Genomic DNA, 15208 nt, shown 5'->3' with positions numbered 1-15208 from the left:
CTCATTCTTTCTCCTGTTGCCCCTCACAACCCAGCAGGTCATGAATTTGAAAAATAACGACCACAGTTTTCCAAAGTATGACAAATTCATATCGGTGTACAAAAGCTCGTCACCCATTGGGGTTTGCTATTTGTTGACCAAGGCCGTCTTTGGACTCAACTATTAGAGAAGGCTTAAGAGCTCACAATTAGGGCGGACAGGGTCCTGGCGACCTCCAGGGAAGCCTTTGTGTCCTGTAGGTGGAGCCTCAGCGCGCCTCTGATTTTGTTGGCTTTTATTATAGGTTTGAATATTGGACATCCATTCAAAATTACAAACGAAGGAAGACCATTTCCATTTCAAGTTCGTTAGCCATTGCTTCATTTCTGTGTATTGAACAGATCAAATTTGTCTTATTTGTGAGCACAGGACATTTTTGAGAAACATCTTTTTCGGCTCATTTTTTTCCAAGTCAGTTTGCATATAAATTGTTTATGCTTTTAGTGTAATTAATAAACCAGTTCTTCAAAAATCATCCTTAGATGTGAGCTTTTGTGAAGTGAATGGGACATGCCGTGATTTGAACCATGATCTGCACCCAGGTGACAGTCATGAGGTCTCCATGGAGATCCTTTTCTGGGGAGCCTGCTTCCCCGGCGGAGTCCAGCGGGCCATAGGGGAGGGGGGACGGGGGTGTCCCAAGGGTGGGCTGTCCTGTAAAGACTGACGATCCTGGGAGTCACACTGTCCCTTGCCTCACGCGACTTCCTCACTAGGAGCTCTCTATCCACCCGGAAGGACGAGATGCTCGAAGAGTCTGGAAAGGTCAGGTATGTGACGGAGAGGGGACCCCTGAGGGGGACGGCATCGGGGAGGGAGCAGGAGGGACGACTGAGCCCGAGGTCCTGAAGAGGGGGACGGAGGCTGGAGGATGGACGGCCAGGCTCGGTCTCTCCTCGACCTGGCCCTGGGCCGCCCCCCGACCCCGCTCCCCGCTCCCCGCTCCCCGCTGCAGACGACCCGCGCGGCGCGCACCAGCCACGCGAGCGGACCTCGGCCGGCCTCGCGTTCTGCGCGCCGGGCCGGCCCCGCGCACGCGCGGTCGGGGCGGGCCCCGGAAGTGATTCCCCGCGCCGGAAGTGACGTGCCCTTCCGGGCGGGTGAGTGCGGACGCGAGGGCCGCGGTCTCGGGGGGGGGCCTGGGGGTGCTACTCCGGGAGGAGGAAGGGGGCAGGAAGCGCACCCCGCGGCGCCGGCCCGGCGACCCGCCACCACGGTCCCTCGTGTGGCGGGACGGGCGCCGGGGAGCTGGCCGGGGCCCCGCCGCCCGCGCGTGCGCACGAGCGCGTCCGCCCCTCGGCGCCGGGTTGCCCGCTGGTGGCTCCTCCCGCCGCCCGCGTGGTGAACCCGAAGTTAAGATGTTCAGACAAGTCTCTTGACCCCACGTTCTAAGTACTCAACGTCTTTGTGGGCGTTATTATTACCGGCGCAGGCACATTTTGGTAAACGTTTCATGAAACAGGAATAAAGTTGCACCGTAAATGCGCCTCTCGCTGACGCTGGGTCCCTTAACCGCGAGTGGGTTTTGCTGAGTGAGGCCGGGGTTTGCAGCCTCCGCTTTTGTGGCCGTGGACACAGGAGTCCCGTTCACACGGGCCCGTGGGGGCAAGAAGGCGTCTGTGGGGGCGCACCGGAGGTTCCTTTCGGGAAGGAGAGGGGCCTCAGGGAAAGAGGACGCAGCCGTTGAAGTGCAGGTGCGGCCGCAGGCAGATCGCTTTCAGCGGAGAGAACGTCAGAAGCTGAGGAACGGACAGTTGGTTCCTCCCGAGCCATCCTCGCCTTGGTTCCCGTGGCAGGTGGCTGTGTCTGCAGATTCCCGCTGCAGCACTGTGCCAGGGAGGGCGGAGGACACGGTGGCTTTGGGCAAGTGACAATCTGAGTCTCAGCGTCCCCCGCGTAAAATGGGCATAAAAAGTATGCAGGTCAAGAGTCAAGGCCCCATCGCATAGGGACAATTTAAGGAGGGCTTGTAAAGGCAGTATTGAAAGGGGACAGTGCCTGTAAATGGTAGAGGTGGCACTTAACCTGGAGCTAGTGGCACTGGACTGGCTTCTACCCCAGACACTCGCAGTAAGAAACATTCAACCCTGTAGAGAATTTTTATGAGTTTATTTGAGCCAAAGTGATGTCATTTGCCAGGAAACAAAATCTCAAAGGACCGAGATCGTGCTCTGGATGGAGATGGTGGTTTGGCAGCTGATTTTATACTTGGAATCAGAGGAGGAGACGGAAGGAAGTGGGGCGACTTGACATCCGTTGGCGGTAGATTAAGGGAGAGGGGAAGGCAAAGCGGGGCGTCCCTGCGGTTGGATAAGAGGTAAAATGGAGAGACGTCCTTGTCTGACATGGGGGGGTACAGGGTAGGTAGTAGCGTTTACAGCAGAGGTGGTGGCAGTGAGGGCTCCGCGCTCTGGGCTGTGCCCCAGGTGTCTGCAGAAGAGCCCAGTCCAGCACTTAGAGGCACGTGTGGGGTCTTAGATGCACAAAGACGACACACAGGCTCACTTCAAGTAAAGACTGACCTTTGCCAAGGAAGCGACAGGCCTAGGACGTGACCACACCCTGACCCGCTCTCAGTTAGGAATTTGTATGCTCAATCTGTCCTGTGGTGACTTTGAGTCGGGGGTGCAGGAAGCCCTCCCCCTGCAGGCAGTGTCGGGGGTGGGTCAGCAAGAGTATCAGGAGGTCCCCTTGGGCAGCATCCCCGCTCGCGGGGTGGTCGTAAGGAAGGAATTTTAAAATGTCCGTAGGAAGTCTGAGGACCTTCCTGCCAAACCGTAGCCCCCCTGACCGCCCGCGCAGCCTTCTCTGCTGCCCTGGCTTTTCCACGCCGCTGACCCACCGGGGAGCGAGCGCCCCGGGAGGAATTTGCAGTCAGAGTCCCAGCCGCACCACACAGACCGCCACTGTCCAGTCCACACTGTCCAGTACGGTCCCTCCTGGCCGCAGGCGGCTGTGAGCGTGTGAATGTGCCATGGGTGACCGAGCAACTGAGTTTTCACGTTTTTAAAAGTTTTGGTGAATTTAAACGTAATAGCCACCTGTGGCTGGGAGCGTGTGCCTCATTGGGCAGCACGGATATAGCGTTAGAGGGAAAAGACCAGATCGTGGAGACGGAGCTGATTGTGTCCGCCCAGCAAGGGGCCACGTCACTCAGGGACATGCTCGAGGCTGAAAAGGAGGCAAATTAGGCCAGACTCACCCTCTGTGGTCCATCCTCAGGCTTCGTGTCCCTGGGGCCTGGAACCCTGGCTCCCACCAGCACCAGGGCATCCCCCCCCAACCCCCGCCGCCCCGCAGGCTCAGCTGCCACGCGCTGCTGTTTTTTCCCTTTAACAACCTGTTCTCGCACCCCGCCCCCGCCCCTCCCATCCAGCAGCTGTGACCTCGACCTCGGGTAGGTCCCTTCATCTCTCGCCTCGCTTTCCTCAGCTCCTCTCCGGGGCCGTCAGGAGGACTGAGTTAATCCCTGAGAAGTACCAGGAGCAGCACAAACAGTGAGGTGGGGTTGGGACACTCGCTGTCCGCCTGACTCCCAGGGACTCTAGTCGGCGTCGCCGTCCGTGGTGGCGTTTTCTGAGCCTCGTAGTCCAGTCGTTTGCTGCTCCTGTACAATGCCCTGACTTCTGTGTGTTACCCTTTAATCTGCAGATTGGCTCAGCATGGTCAATCTAATCAGCTTTTGTAGATTTCTGTGGAAACGGCCCTACCTTCTACAGTTTAAGGTCTCCTTTTTTTAAAAAAGAATCTTTATCACTATGTCTACAAGACAGTGTTGCGTGGCCGTGGAGGACGGGGCGTCCTCGCCTGCGTCGCCGTCCGGGGCTGACAGGCAGGTCTTTCTCCAGGCAGCGTGCCGCCCGCCGTGGGCCTTTCGCAGATGCCCCCGGTCGGGCTGAAGCTGTCCCCTTCCGTTGCTAGTTTGCTGTGACACTTCATTGTTCTGATCCCGAGCGAGTGCTGACCTTTGCAGGTGCGTGAGGTCGCTGGTGCGGGGCGGGGGCCCGGGTGCCGACTGCCCACGAAGCCCGCGTTCCCAGAACCAGCCCTCCTGGTCGCGGAGTGTGTGCCTTCTACACTGGGGACTCAAGTGGACACACTTTGGTCCAGGATCGTCGGCATCTGTGTTCATGGGGTCGCTGGGCTGCGATTTCCTTTCAGCGTAACGTCAGGTTTCCGTGCGGGGCGGCGGCCTCCCGGCCTGTCGCCTGGGAAAGCCCGTGGCATTGCTGTTGTTTCTTCCTCGAACGCGTGATGGAATTTACCAGTGAAACAGCTTGAGTCTGGAGTGTCCTCTTTGGGAAGGTTCTCGTATGACAGAGTCCACTACTTCGGTAGGGGCAGGGCTGTTCAGCGTTTCTGTTGTTTCTGGGTTTTGCTGGGTGAGGTGCATCTCCCAGGAGCAGGTGTGTTTTGTGTGAGTTAAGTTTGCTGGCAGAAGGTTGGTCGTCGTGTTCCCGCACCCTTCGGTGTCCGCAGGCCTCGGCTTCTCCGCTCTGGGCGTTGGCGGTTTACGCCCTCACGCCCCCGACGGGGCCGGCGGGGCGGCCGTCCGCTCTGTTTCCAGCGGGTCGTTGTCTGTCAGAGTTGTGTTGTTTGTTTCTGCTCTTTATCGTTTCCTTCTTTCTGTTTACTTTGCTTTTCTCTTTCTTGATTCGGAGCCTTAAGCGATTGATTTTAGGTCTTTCTTCTTTACCGATATGAGCATTTAGAGCCCTGGAAGCCTCCCTTATCCACGGTTTCAGTTACCCGCAGTCAGACGTTCAGACACATTAAAGGGGAAATTCCAGAAATGAACAGTTCACGTGTGACATTCCATGCCATTCAGAGTAGTGCAGTGCAGTGACCCGCCGTCCAGCTCAGTGCTGCCTGGGCCGCGACCCCCGCGTCCGTGTCCACGCCGTGTGCACGCCCCGCCTGGCAGTCACTCAGTAGCCGCCTGGGTTCCGAGGGAGAGACCAGATTTACGTGACTTTTATGATAGTGCGTTGTCGTAATTCTTCTATTTTATCGTTAGTCATTGTTAATCTCTCACTGCGCTTAATTTATAAATTAGGTTTCGTCACAGGTGTGTGTGTAGCGGAAAAAACAGCATCTCAAGGGTTGGCGCTGCCCGAGGTTTCAGGGTCCACCGGGGGTCTTCGAACGTGTCCCCCCGCCGCCACAGACGAGGGGCCTGCGCGCGGCCCCCTCTAAGCGCCGCCTGCCGCGCCCCGTGAACCTGGCGTGGTGCCTGTCATCGTCATTCGGTTCAAAATATCTTCTAATTTGTCTTTCGATTTCTCCTTTTACCTATTGGATTATTTAGAAGAGTTGTTTAATTTCCTGTTTGAGCATTTAAACTGCACAAGAGTCTACGGCCACGCCACCCTGAACAAGCCCGGTCCCGGCTGACCTCGGAAGCTCAGCAGGGCCGGGCCTGGCTAGTCCTTGGATAGGAGACCACCTGGAAAGACCAGGTGCTGTAGGCGTAAAAAATAACAAAAATAAGGGATTGTAAGCTGACAAGGTCTTTGCAATCTGGGAGGTCAACCAAGGGTCGCCTTGCCTAATAAACAAACAAATAAATAAATAAACAAACTGCCCGAGAAGCACAATAGCACGCGAGTAAGCGGGCGCCTTTATTTTTAAGGAACTCAGACTTGAGGCTCAGAGCCTGCGGGTGTTTCCATCTAGCGGCTGTCTGACCTCCCAGTGCTGCGGGAGGTTCCGTGAGTCAAGCCCTTCGCAAACAGGCCTTGCCCCCGCGTGGCACGCAGGCTGATGGGGGCCCGTGGCCCTGCGGGAGCGGTGGGCGACATAAGAAGGGTGTGGTCATCAGCTTACTTATTTGTTTCAAAAACATATGTCAGGATTTCGGTTTCTTTGCTGTTCCGGTTTACACCAGGACCTTATTCTGCCGATTTGACTTTTGTTAGGGAGCCATGGTGCCTTCGAGGCTCTTCCTGGCAGGATGGCAGGCTGTGTCGGAGGGCGTGGGGCGCGGGCCGCGGCCCCCACGGGCGGTCCTCGGGCCTGGCCGGCTCCTTCCCAGGCTGCTCTCCCTCGGCCGTGCGGACTACGCCAAGCACCAGGAGCCCTCCAGGAAGAAACTGCTGTCCGAGAAAAAACTGGTGAGACTTCCGGCCGGAAGGCGTCGCCTGCTGCCTTCCTCTCGGAAGGCACAGGCGGTGTTTCCAGCTCTCGTTATCTGGCCCTCGTTTATCCTGGTCATGTTAGCGAAGGGACACGCATAGGTCTTAAAGATGATGGCACGAGATGCGGGCCCCATGCATCCAGTCCCGAGCTGTCGCCGGAACTGCGGCAGCCCCGGGGAAGTGCCGGGGTGCCCACGTGATGACGAGGCCTGGGCGCCCTTTGTCATCGGGCCGTGTGTGGTCCGCGTGGGTTACAGCTCTTCTCGACTGTGTGCGCGTGTTTCTAACGTAAGACGTCACGGGAGGGACCGTATGTAAAACCCAGAAGGTCGATAGTGTAGGTCGAGACGAGACGTGTTTGAGACCCAGTTCAGACCCTTCGTAACGGGGTCCAGACAGGCAGCGCCCCGGTGGGGACGCTCCTCCGGCGGTGCTGGCCCCGCGCGGTTCTGCCGCTCCCCGGCACGTGAGGTGGAGCCGAAGTCTCTCTTCCCGCCGTGCCCGGCGGTGCCGCCGTGCCCGGCTGACGACGACACTGGCGTACAGTGAAGTTCTGTAATTCATGGTTTCTCCATGTGGTGGCGCCAGAGAATCTGAAATATTCGTGTATTTTCTTAGGGAAAAAAAAGCCCTGCTCGCGGAGGAGCGGATGGCGGTGCAGATGCCCCTGGTCCAGCTGGCTGTGCGGCGGCCGGGCTGTCCGCACCCGGCGCAGGAGGCAGGCAGCTCACCGGCAGGATGGCCTGGGCGCTGGCCTCCTGACCCCGTGCCCGTGTCTCCAATGGCTAGTGCCAGGGACCCGGGAACCCACATAGTTCTACTTCTGCAGCCCGACCTCACCTCCCTCAGGGACCCAGGGAGAAACTTAGCCTCAGACAAGGGGCCTTGTTCACGTCGCTCCACTTAAAAAATAAGGCCCATTCAGTCAGGCCGCAGAAAATGTCCTTTCTGCACCGTTGGGAGCCCCATGCTCATCCAGGCACTGCACTCTTGTTGCGCCCTAAGGGACTAGAACTTTCCATTGGTAAAGACCTGTTATTCCGGGAACGTGTTTCTGTCTGGAAAAAGCTCGGAAGACGCGTTGTTCGAGGGCCGTCTCCTTCAGGCCGGCCCCACCGCTGGCCGCGTCCCCCATGCCCGTACACTCGCCTCCCCGGTGCCTGCAAAGTGGGGACGGTGCCAACTGTCTCTTCCGTTTGCGTTTGGGGGAGACCAGCTGCACCGACGTCGTCAGCCTCTCGGTTCGAAGCTGTGCTGGGGAGGGAGGGTGCGCGTCACAGGGCCGCTGGGATCGGAACGGGCGGCACAGTCGACAGCCCTGGGGCGTGCTGTGCTCTCCGCAGAAGCGGCACTTCGTGGACTGTCGCCGGGTGCTCGTCCACGGGGGACGCGGCGGGGACGGCGCGAGCTGCTTCCACAGCGAGCCACGCAAGGAGTTTGGAGGCCCCGATGGCGGTGACGGTGGCAGCGGTGGCGACATCATCCTGAGAGGTACGAGCCGAGGGGCAGCTCGGAGAAGGTCCCTGCGTCCACACCTTGGAGGCGGAGGCGTCCTCCCCCTGCTTTAATGCGGAGCTGGATTCACGCGTGGGTGTGTGGACGTCGTTTTTGTTAAACGCTGTGGATGGGCACATTTAAATAACGTGCCAGAAACCACCTTCAGTAGTGGGTTGCGTTTCTTTTTAATTTCGGGAACACAGAGGTGGTTTACTGTCAGGATCTGTCCTCGTAATAAGACCCCGCAAAGGACAAGTGCCAGCAGGGCAAGCGTCACTCCCAGCAGGTGCTAGGGCGGTCGGTTGCCTTTGACACCGCACAGACGCTCAGGACACTGGAACCCGCGTCAGCGCCACAGCCTGACAAAGTGTCGCTGTTTTAAATTGTAAACATTCATAGCATCAAGTGTCACTTTTTAAATTTACGGCATCACGGGTAATTTTGAGTTTTTCAGAACTTGTAGTATCTTTTGAAAGAAGATAGGAATCTAGCGTTCGAAACAGCACGTGGCTCAGCGACTCCGGCCGCAGTCTCGGCGCGTGTCCCTGTGTGCATGCCCGGACATCCCGAGCCGGACCACGGAGGGTCGTTCTGTCGCTAACACGGAGGAACATGGAGGCTCTTGCTCTGACTTTCAGCCGACGGGCAAGTCAAGTCGCTGTCGTCGGTCCTGTCACAGTACCGGGGTTTCGACGGAGAACACGGTGGCAGGAAGAACTGCTTTGGGCGAAATGGCGCCCTTCTCTACATCCGGGTGAGTGTCCCCTGCCCCCCGGTTTCTAGGCCTTCGGGCACCTCCTGCTCCGCGCTGTGGTCTGGGGAGCCCTCGGCTTGACGCGCACAGCCGAGCCGGCGAGGCAGACCCGGACCAGACGTCGTGCTGACCTTACCCACGAGCGCGTGCGGCCTGCTCAGACAGTCACGGGATCGCCGCGTTTTCACAGTCGTTACAGTCCCCTCGCGCCTGCGCAGCGCTGCCATCCTCTGCCCCAGCCCCTGCCCACTAGCCCCCGGCCCCACCCCCAGCCTCCAGGCCTCCTGGCCCCCCAGCCCTCCGACCCTGGCCTCGGAGCTGCTCCTCCGAGCTGAGCGCTGACTCCTCTCGGGCTGCTGCAGCGTTTCTGATGCTTCGGGTCACCCTCAAGTTTCAGAAACACTGTAGGTGTCACCAGGCCTGTAACACCCATCGAGGGCTGGGACCGTCCTGGTGCTCCGTAGCTCTGCGAAGGGGCACTTAGTTCTGCACCCCCCGCCCTCCTCCCAGACCGGACTAGGACGCTGGGTCCGGCCACTCTCCGAGCTTCCCTTTCACCCAGAAATGCAAGCGCGTCGCTGTTTTCCAGGTCCCCACGGGCACCGTGGTGAAGGAGGGCAACACAGTCCTGGCCGACCTGTCGCGCCCGGGTGACGAGTACATCGCCGCGCGGGGCGGGGCCGGAGGAAAGGGCAACCGCTTCTTCCTGGCCAACGATAACCGCGCCCCCGCGACCTGCACCCCCGGCCAGCCCGGCCAGGAGCGCGTCCTCCTCCTGGAGCTCAAGACCATGGCCCACGCTGGGATGGTGCGTGTCCCCTGAAGCCCGGGGGCAGGGGTGGCTCGTCACACTGCGAGTTTGCTGGTGGAACGTGCCACCAGCCTGGAGGAGAGTGACAGCTCACCTTTCCCCAGCTGGCTTCCTGTGGCTTTGCTCATCTGCCCGGTTCCTGAACTGAGCGCGCCCTGACCTTGGTCTGTCCCCGACCAAGGACAGGCTGGCACGTCTCTCTCTTCCAGGTCGGATTCCCCAACGCGGGGAAGTCCTCGCTGCTCCGGGCCATTTCGAATGCGAAGCCCGCCGTGGCCGCCTACCCGTTCACGACCCTGGGCCCGCACGTGGGCATCGTGCACTACGAGGACCACCAGCAGGTCGCAGGTAGAGCTCCCGGGGCCCCACTGAGGCCCCGGTGGAGTGGGGGCGTTCGGGGCGGGAGTGCGTCGCTCTGAGACGCGGTGCCGCCGTCCTGGTCCTGGTGCAAACCGAGGCTTCAGCGCTGCCCCCTGCCCCGGCCCCCAGGCGGCTGCTGGTCAGAGCCCCGGGGTTTGGGTTTGCGGGATTCGCATTCGCTGGCCAGCCCGAGAGCTGCTGCCGTCTCGCTGCCTTCCTTCTCCTCCGCGATCCGTGGGGAACTTGGCCGTGTCAGCCATGCAGACGTGTGATTTTAAAGCTCTCCTTGTACCATTCCGACGGGAGGAAACTTCTCCCGGAAGATGATGTACCCATTAAAAATAGTAAGCCTGCTGCCGATGTTATTCATGCTGCACTTTACATTCCCGAAGCGCTCCGAGATAATTTCTATCGGTAATCAAATTATTAATAGATTGCAGGAAGCCGTTTCCCCCTCTTTAAGTCATTTTTGGAGCCAGAAAGACTGGAAGGTGTAACTCTAGTGAATAAATATTCCTTATTAGATGGATTCCTTATGCCTGTCACCCAAATATTTCAAGGCGTTTTATAAAACTCAGAACTGAAATGCCTCGGGTGGCGGGTGGCCCGATGAGTCACCGCGGCAGGATGCGAGCGTTCCTTGAAAGGGAAGTCTCGGGGGGCGGCCCCAGAGGCAGCCTGGGTCTCCGGCATCCCCGCCTTGTCTCCCACAGTGGCCGACGTGCCGGGCATCATCCGCGGCGCGCACCGGAACCGGGGCCTGGGCCTGGCCTTCCTCAGGCACATCGAGCGCTGCGGCTTCCTGCTGTTCGTGGTGGACCTGTCGGCGCCCGAGCCCTGGGCCCAGGTGGACGACCTGAAGTCCGAGCTGGAGCAGTACGGGCAGGGCCTGTCTGAGAGGCCCCACGTCATCGTCGCCAACAAGATCGACCTCCCTGAGGCGCGAGCCAAGCTGCCCGAGCTGCGGGCCCGGCTGGGCCCGACGGCCATCGCGCTGTCGGCAGTCACCGGCGAGAACCTGGAGGAGCTGCTCCTGCGCCTGAAGGAGCTCCACGACCACCACGTGGCCACCGAGCTGCAGCAGGGCCGCCAGCCGCTCCAGTGGTAGCGGGCGGCTCAGAAAGCCCAGGTGCAGGCGCCGCCTCCAGTCCCGGACGGTCTGCGCTGACCAGTGCGCTGAGATGGACGCGTCCTTGACCTTGGCTCTCTGATGAGCGGGACCGGAGCCCACGGTGCCAGCCCAGCGGGAGCAGCTGTCACAGACGGGCGATTCCACAGCTGGCCTTGCCCCGCAGAGCAGCGGTCCCGCAGGGGTTCTTGGCGGCATCTGCAGGCCCCGCGCCCTGCTCAGATGCCACCGTGTGAAGGGAGCAGCGGGGGTGCCGCCTCCCATGGTCCCCAGACCGCGCCATGCTCCGTGGGAGCCGAACGTCAAAAAAGAATCACGGCTTTTGCTTCTCAGCTGAACACGCCCGATGTCTGGCCGTGGGCCTCGTGGCTCCGACAGGCAGTGACAAGCAGCCCTGCACAGCCATCAGAAGCCGAGGGCAGGCAGGGCGTTACGGGAAGGTGCTGGGCTGCATCTGTGCAGGCCGGGCCGGGTCCCCACGGAGACCGCTGGGCCCCTGCTGGGCCACCACCAGCCTGACAGCTTTCTGCGGTCAGCTCAGAGAACGCGGTGGGGACGCGGCCAGCGTTCGTCCAGGGCTGATTTTTCCTTTGCCGGCTGAGTGACGGCTGCTGAGAGGCCAAGCATTCAGGAAGCAAGCCCTTCCGCAGCGGCTCGGGCCTGCGTGCCAGTGGTGAACGCACGTCCGCCCCGGGCCCGCTGACTACAGGCGGCCGGTGAGGCCGATCGCCCAGCAAAACGCTCTGGGACTCTTGTTTCCCCCAGATTCGGACCGATGCTCCTGACCTGGCCCTAGGGCCCTCGGGAAGGCAGTGGAGGGGACAAGGCCGCGAGGAGGAGGGGGTCGGCAGCATGCTCGCAGCTCTCTTTCCTGGGCGTGGGGGCTCGGCTTGGAACCTGCCCCCCGACAGGCGCCCGTGCCCCGCTCCCGGTCCGACGTGCCGTGATCGCAGAGGCCCTTGGTTCCGGAAGCAGAGGCGGCCTCTGCGTCCGTGAGGCTCCCTGGAGCACAGCCAGGTCTGAGTGCGCGAGTCATCCATGGCCTTTCATCTCTGTCGCCGCGTCCCCGCCACACGCCCTCTGCGGAGGGGGGACTCGGGATGGAGCAGCCGCGGGCAGCAGGAGCACCCCGGGCTCAGGTCTCCGTGCCGTCCCTGGCTGTGCCCCCAGCAGCCTCGAGACGTGGCCTGGCAAAGGCACGGTGACCCTTGCGGATGGGACGGCGACTGGAGGCTGGTGCCGGTGTGTCCACGCCTTCACGTTGAAGACATTTGTTAAAGGGCGGCGGGGGCGGGGGCGGGGGGCGGGTGCTGACTCACGCCTGAGAAAGTCCGTCCCGCTGCTGCCGCCCCTGCGGCAGCCGCTTCCACAGCAGTCCGTCTGTCCTGAAGCTAGCTGTCCGGCCGTCGCTTCATCTAACGGTCTGGGTGCCGCCGGTCCCTGCGCCCCACCCCACAGCTGGCCCGGGGCCTGCGTGGCAGCGGCGTGTGCGCTGGGCCCCGTTCCCTAGGGGCCGGCAGCCGCCCTCCATCCACGCGCCTTGTTTCCTCTCTTCCTCCGGGTGTCATCTCTGTCCCAGGGTCGGTCCCTCCCCTGTGAGTCCCATCTCCGCATGCTGCACTGGCGCAGCGTCCCTTTGCCCTGGAGGTTTCCTCTGGGGTCCTCCGGCCACCTGTTCCTGGGGGGACGGCCGCCCAGCATCCTGCAGCGACTCCGGCGGCGCTGCTGCCCCCCTCCGCCTCGCCCGCGGCTCCCTCTGAGCGTCTGCGGCTGTCGCTTGGCGGCTCACGTCCTTTCTGGAGGCAGCCGTGAGGATGCGGCGGCCTGAGCCGCAGGGCACAGAATTCCCCTAACTCCCAGTTTTCAGCCCTCAGGCCTGGCCTCCCCCAATCCAGAACGCCCATGTCCCTTCGCTCCAGAGGACAAACCTCCGGACTCCTGCAGGGCTCCCAGGGGTGCCGGAGGGGCCTGGGCTCGCCTCCGCCCTGCCCTCCTGGCCCCCGGGCTCTGTGGGAAGCCCTCTCTGTTCTCCCTTTGTCTGTGGGCTTCAGGCAGGAGCAAGTGGACACGCCCTGCTTCCAGGTGGGGAGGAGGGTGCTCACTCAGAGGTGGAGGCCTCACCTGGACAGCACCTGTGCCCACGTCAGCAGTGCGGCACAGACGGCCCAGCCTTGCGATCACACCGGCCGCAGCTAGCTGCTGCCCCTCTCACTTTCAGGAGGCGGGTCTGGCCTGTGACCTGTCCCGACCCACAGGTGGGAAGTGACTGCAGTCCCCACTGAAGCCTCTGGGCCTGGCTTCCCTTCACCCTCTCCAGAACCCAGCATGTGACTGAGCCACAGCCGGCCTGCGGGATGGGGCGGAGGACGACAGGCCCACTAAGGCAAGGACAGTTGCCATCATCCAAAGGAAGCCTGTGGACCCCGAGGGGCACCAGGGAGGGGCCAGCAGGGGAAGGGGGCGGAGGGCAGGCGCGCCCCCACCCTCGGAGCCGCCCCGGCTTCCACCTCAGCGCCGGACCGGGCCGGGCTGGACTCCCTGAGGATCGCCGGCGTGTGAAGGGCAAGCACTTAAAGATCATCCAACTGGTCATGTTTGAATTTGGAAACTGGTGTGACTCCGGAGTGTCGCAGATGCATTTTTAGCCCAGGGCAGCTTCCACGTCACCACCTCCTCACACCCAGCAGCCATGTCCTCCCTCCTTTTTTCTTCCTCCTTTGAAGGATATTTTTGGGCCCCTCCGAGATGTGTGTCTGTCAGACTTCAGACTGGGGCTCGGCCGCGGGGTGGGCCTGCTTCCCGGCCGACTAGATCTGTGCTCATCCCGGCCCCTGCGGGGAGGGGCCGTGGCGACCCCTCTAGGCGTCTGCTCAGCCCTCCAGCCATTTGCCACCAGCTCTGCCTGCTGGGAGCCCGGTGGCCCAGGTGCTCGTGACGGGTTAGGACAGCACTGTCCACTGGGCACAGGTGCAGGCGCCAAAAACAATGGGGCGGTTTCAGTAACGGCAGGCGGGGAGAGCCGCGGCCCCGGCAACTGGCCCCCGGCAGGGCGGCTCAGTGAGAGAGGCCCGCCGCAGCCCCACCGAGCCGCGGCTGGGCCCGTGCTGCAGAGGAGGAAACCGAGGCCCAGGAGCCACCGTCTGGCCCCCTAGACCTACTGGGTCGGGGAGGGGAGGGGAGGTGTCCCCGTAGGTGCCTGGCCTTCAGTCCCGGCCCGCACGCAGCCCCTGCCCTGGCTTCAGTGCCCCCTCCAGGCACGCCGAGCGCCTGACCCGGGCACCTGTGCGGTGGCACTTAGGTCTCCACACGCCGTGCCCCTCCCCGCTCCCGGCCCTCACGCTGCTGGCCGAGCGGGGTCTCCCTACCCCTTGGTCGGCGGTGGGAGCGCAGTGGACGCCGCTCCGTGCTTCCCGTTGAGACGGCAGAGCGGAGGGCCGGCTGCACGGGCCCCTCGCAGCACGCTCCTCCAGGACGGACCTCCCCGCTGGTCCCCAGGGAGGGCGTGGTCCTGCCGGGACCAACGTGCACGCTGCTGGCCTCACGGCGCCCAGCGGACAACCCGAGGGTGCAGGAGGGCGGGGCCCTGGCCTCACTGAGCACTGAGGGTCAGTGTCTGCCATACGGGCAGTGTGAGCACCCAGTGTGGGGTGCCTGCAAGGATGTGGGGTGCTCCAGTAAATGTTGCCGGGAGGGTTCTTTGCACCCCCAAGCCTAGCCACAAAGGTCGGGCTGGGCTGGGGTGCCAGGAGGTAGTGGCCAGGCAGCCACATGGCTCCCCCACAGCCCAGTGCTGCAGACGCGAGGCGAGCCCCCCTCCCTGCCACAGAGCTGCAACCACCTGGGCCTCTGGAAGGGGAGGGGCTGCCTGCTGGGCATCCTGTGAACTTAGGGTCTTTATCCCAGGCTGGGGAGGACCCTCGCCCAGCATGTGCCCCGGGTCCTTTCCTGGGGCACCCCAGAGCCAGCCCCAGGGCAGGCGCAGCAGTGCCAGCCCCGGGGGGCCCAGTGAGAGGCCCCTGCAGGCTCTTGCTGACGCTGAGCCCCTATCCCTTGAGGGCCGGCCCTCGGCCCCACCGGCTGGTTGGACGACAGCCCCCCTGCACTGTGAGGGCTCACAGGAGGCCCTGCGGGGGGCAGGCCATGCACCCGCAGCCAGGGAGGACCGCTGCATCCGAGGCATGCCTGAGGCCCCGTCGTCGCCCCTCCCCGGCCTCGTGCCCCTGCCGCCTCTCGAGAGCCCACCACCAGGCTCAAGGGGCGGGGAGCAGATGAGGTGTCGCCTCCTCAGACGGGCTCCCTTGGCTTCCGAGCGGGTGGGGCCCACCCCTCCTCTGAGGCCCCTGCAGTCTGCAAGCCCCGAGAGTGCCCCGCTTATCCACCAGCCGTTTATCTGCTTCCTAGCAGGCGGCCCGGCACACAGTAGGTGTTCAGTAAACAGCAGCAGCAGGCGGGGTGGGCGATGGTGCTGGCTCCTGCCTGGG

The 15208-nt window shown here is 62.2% G+C and overlaps 1 protein-coding gene and 1 pseudogene across 3 annotated transcripts; both read left to right on the top strand.

The window, feature by feature from the left end:
• Positions 1–1118: 1118 nt before the first annotated feature.
• On the top strand, positions 1119–13471 carry MTG2 (mitochondrial ribosome associated GTPase 2). 3 transcript variants are annotated; one of them, XM_016132285.2, is made up of 7 exons: positions 1119–1139; positions 5958–6152; positions 7520–7667; positions 8312–8427; positions 9017–9235; positions 9448–9586; positions 10312–13471. In XM_016132285.2, the coding sequence occupies exons 2-7, from the start codon at positions 5964–5966 to the stop codon at positions 10704–10706; spliced, it is 1206 nt and encodes a 401-aa protein (XP_015987771.2). In that variant the 5' UTR covers positions 1119–1139; positions 5958–5963; the 3' UTR covers positions 10707–13471. The 3 variants fall into 3 exon arrangements, with proteins under 3 accessions (XP_015987771.2, XP_036085110.1, XP_015987773.2); XM_036229217.1 differs by lacking the exon at positions 1119–1139 and adding an exon at positions 1249–1733; XM_016132287.2 differs by lacking the exon at positions 1119–1139 and adding an exon at positions 2029–2109.
• On the top strand, positions 5392–5510 carry LOC118610537 (annotated as a pseudogene).
• Positions 13472–15208: the final 1737 nt, after the last annotated feature.

This window comes from Rousettus aegyptiacus, unplaced genomic scaffold (assembly GCF_014176215.1).
Source record: "Rousettus aegyptiacus isolate mRouAeg1 unplaced genomic scaffold, mRouAeg1.p scaffold_m13_p_12, whole genome shotgun sequence".
Taxonomy (NCBI): Eukaryota; Metazoa; Chordata; class Mammalia; order Chiroptera; family Pteropodidae; genus Rousettus; species Rousettus aegyptiacus.
The sequence above is the reverse complement of the archived record's forward strand: the minus strand, read 5'-3'. Positions and strand labels throughout refer to the sequence as shown.